We start from the raw sequence: 1,851 nt of genomic DNA on the forward strand, positions 1-1,851 counted from the left end.
CAGGGGTTTGGGGGTGCCCCGTCACCCGCGGGTGCTTGCAAGCAAAGTCTGACCTGCGAATAAGCCCAGGGCTGCCGTTGACACCCTGGGGATGGATTTCTCCCCTGGGAAACGGGCAGCCATCCCAAAGGCTGCGCCGGGGCAGAGCGGAGGAACCGGATCTCATAAGCCCCCGTCCACAGGGGAGGGGGCCGGCGGCCAGCGGCCACCAAGGTCAGGCGGCAGCGGGTGAGCATGCCGGATCCAGCACTCAGGTTTCCCTCCTTGCCAGGGTGGCAGCTCTCCCTGCCCAAAGCCGTGTCCCAAAGCCTCTGGTCTGGAAAACTCCGCTCGAGGAGTTATTGTACAGCGGCTTTCTGCAACACACTCTCCTAAAAAGCAAAGCCTCCTAAAAACCAGAGCCTGCCCACGCTGGTTCAAGCTGCCGGCAGGGAGTTATGCCAAGGGATTTAAAAATCAGGCCCTGACACATGGGATTTAAAAAAAAAAAAAAAAAAAAAAAAAAAAGTCATGTTTCTTTCCTTGTTTATCCTCTTTTTCCATGACGGCTGCAGGGATTTTTGCTGGTTTTCCGGCAGCCCTGACCCTGCCTGGCTGCCAAGCACTCCCCAACAGCCTCCCACTGCCTTGGCAGCTGGGGGCCACCCTGATGTCGTCCCCCCGTGCCACCCCAACGTTGTCCCCACATCCCACCCCATAAGGATCAGAGCGATGAGACTAACGCCACGACACGTGGACAGCCCTTGGGGGGCTGCCAAGGAGTGAAAACCCAACCCAAGGGGCTGCCAGCGGAGCCCCCCGGACCGCAGCCAGGTGGGCTTGAGCCAGGGCTGGGAATGGAGCGGTGACGGGGACCCAAACACCCGGGCTCGTCCTTGCTTTTTTTGGGGGACGGCTGTACCAGGGGTCCTGCTGCTTGTCCAGGGGTCCCCCCAAAGGACCCAGTTCCAGGGCCAGATGAGGGGGATGCATGGTGGGGGTAGCCCTGCCCCATGGCAGCACAGGGGGAGCCCCACAAACTGGGGGCATTGCTGGGGGCACCCCACAGTACTGGGTGCTCCTGGGAGGCAACCTTAAAGCCATCCCTGGGGGTGTCCCCAAGCAGGGGGACACCAAAGTGCTCCTGAGGGAGTCCCCAGAGCACCGAGAACTGCTGCGGGCACCCAAAACCCCCATCCTGGTGGGGAACCTCGAAGCAAGGGGGATTCCAAAGCCACCCTGGGGACAACCCCCAAAGCACAGGCACTGCTGGGGGGACCCCCAAAGTCACCCTGGGGGGACCCCCCAATGCAAGAGGACCCCACGGCCATCCTGGAGGGAACCCCCAAAGCACAGGCACTGCTGAGGGGGACCCCAAGCCATTCTGGGCGAGCCCCCAAAGCAGGGGGGACACCCCGAAGCCACCCTGGGAGGGGTGTCCCCAAAGCACTGGGACCTGTTGGAGGGACACCCCACAGCACTCCTGGGGCAGGGGGGGCTCCCTCCCGGGCTGTCCCCCCAAACCCCTCCCGGCCCCCCCGGGGGGACTCACATGTCCTTGGCGGGCAGGTTCCTGCCCTCCACGATGCGGATGGAGAGCGCGCTCCGCCGGGCCATGGCGGGCGGGCAGCGGAGCGGAGCCGAAGGAGCGGAGCGGAGCCTCGAACCCGCGGCACCCAGCCCCGCGCCCATGTGCGGGCCGGCGCCGCCAGCCGCCAATCAGCGCGCGGGGCGGGACGAAGGGCGGGACCGGAAGCCTTTCCCTGGCGGCGATTGGGTGATTATAGCTTGTCGTCGGCCGAGGGGGTGGAGCCTGGGTGGGCGTGGGCGGGGCTCACGCTGTGTGGGCGGGGCTCAGGCGAGCGTGGGCGG

At 65.0% G+C, this 1,851-nt stretch overlaps 1 protein-coding gene across 1 annotated transcript in view; it reads right to left on the reverse strand.

Annotated features, from left to right (window-relative positions):
• The window catches only part of LOC104835518 (ras GTPase-activating protein 4-like), a 9,927-nt gene extending 8,331 nt beyond the window's left edge, over positions 1-1,596 (reverse strand). Inside the window, 1 exon segment of the mRNA XM_010573537.1 lies at positions 1,532-1,596. Within this exon segment, the coding sequence (XP_010571839.1) occupies positions 1,532-1,596 (65 nt within the window).
• Between the last annotated feature and the right edge of the window lie 255 nt (positions 1,597-1,851).

Source organism: Haliaeetus leucocephalus, unplaced genomic scaffold, assembly GCF_000737465.1.
Source record: "Haliaeetus leucocephalus isolate CR32 unplaced genomic scaffold, Haliaeetus_leucocephalus-4.0 Scaffold395, whole genome shotgun sequence".
Taxonomy (NCBI): Eukaryota; Metazoa; Chordata; class Aves; order Accipitriformes; family Accipitridae; genus Haliaeetus; species Haliaeetus leucocephalus.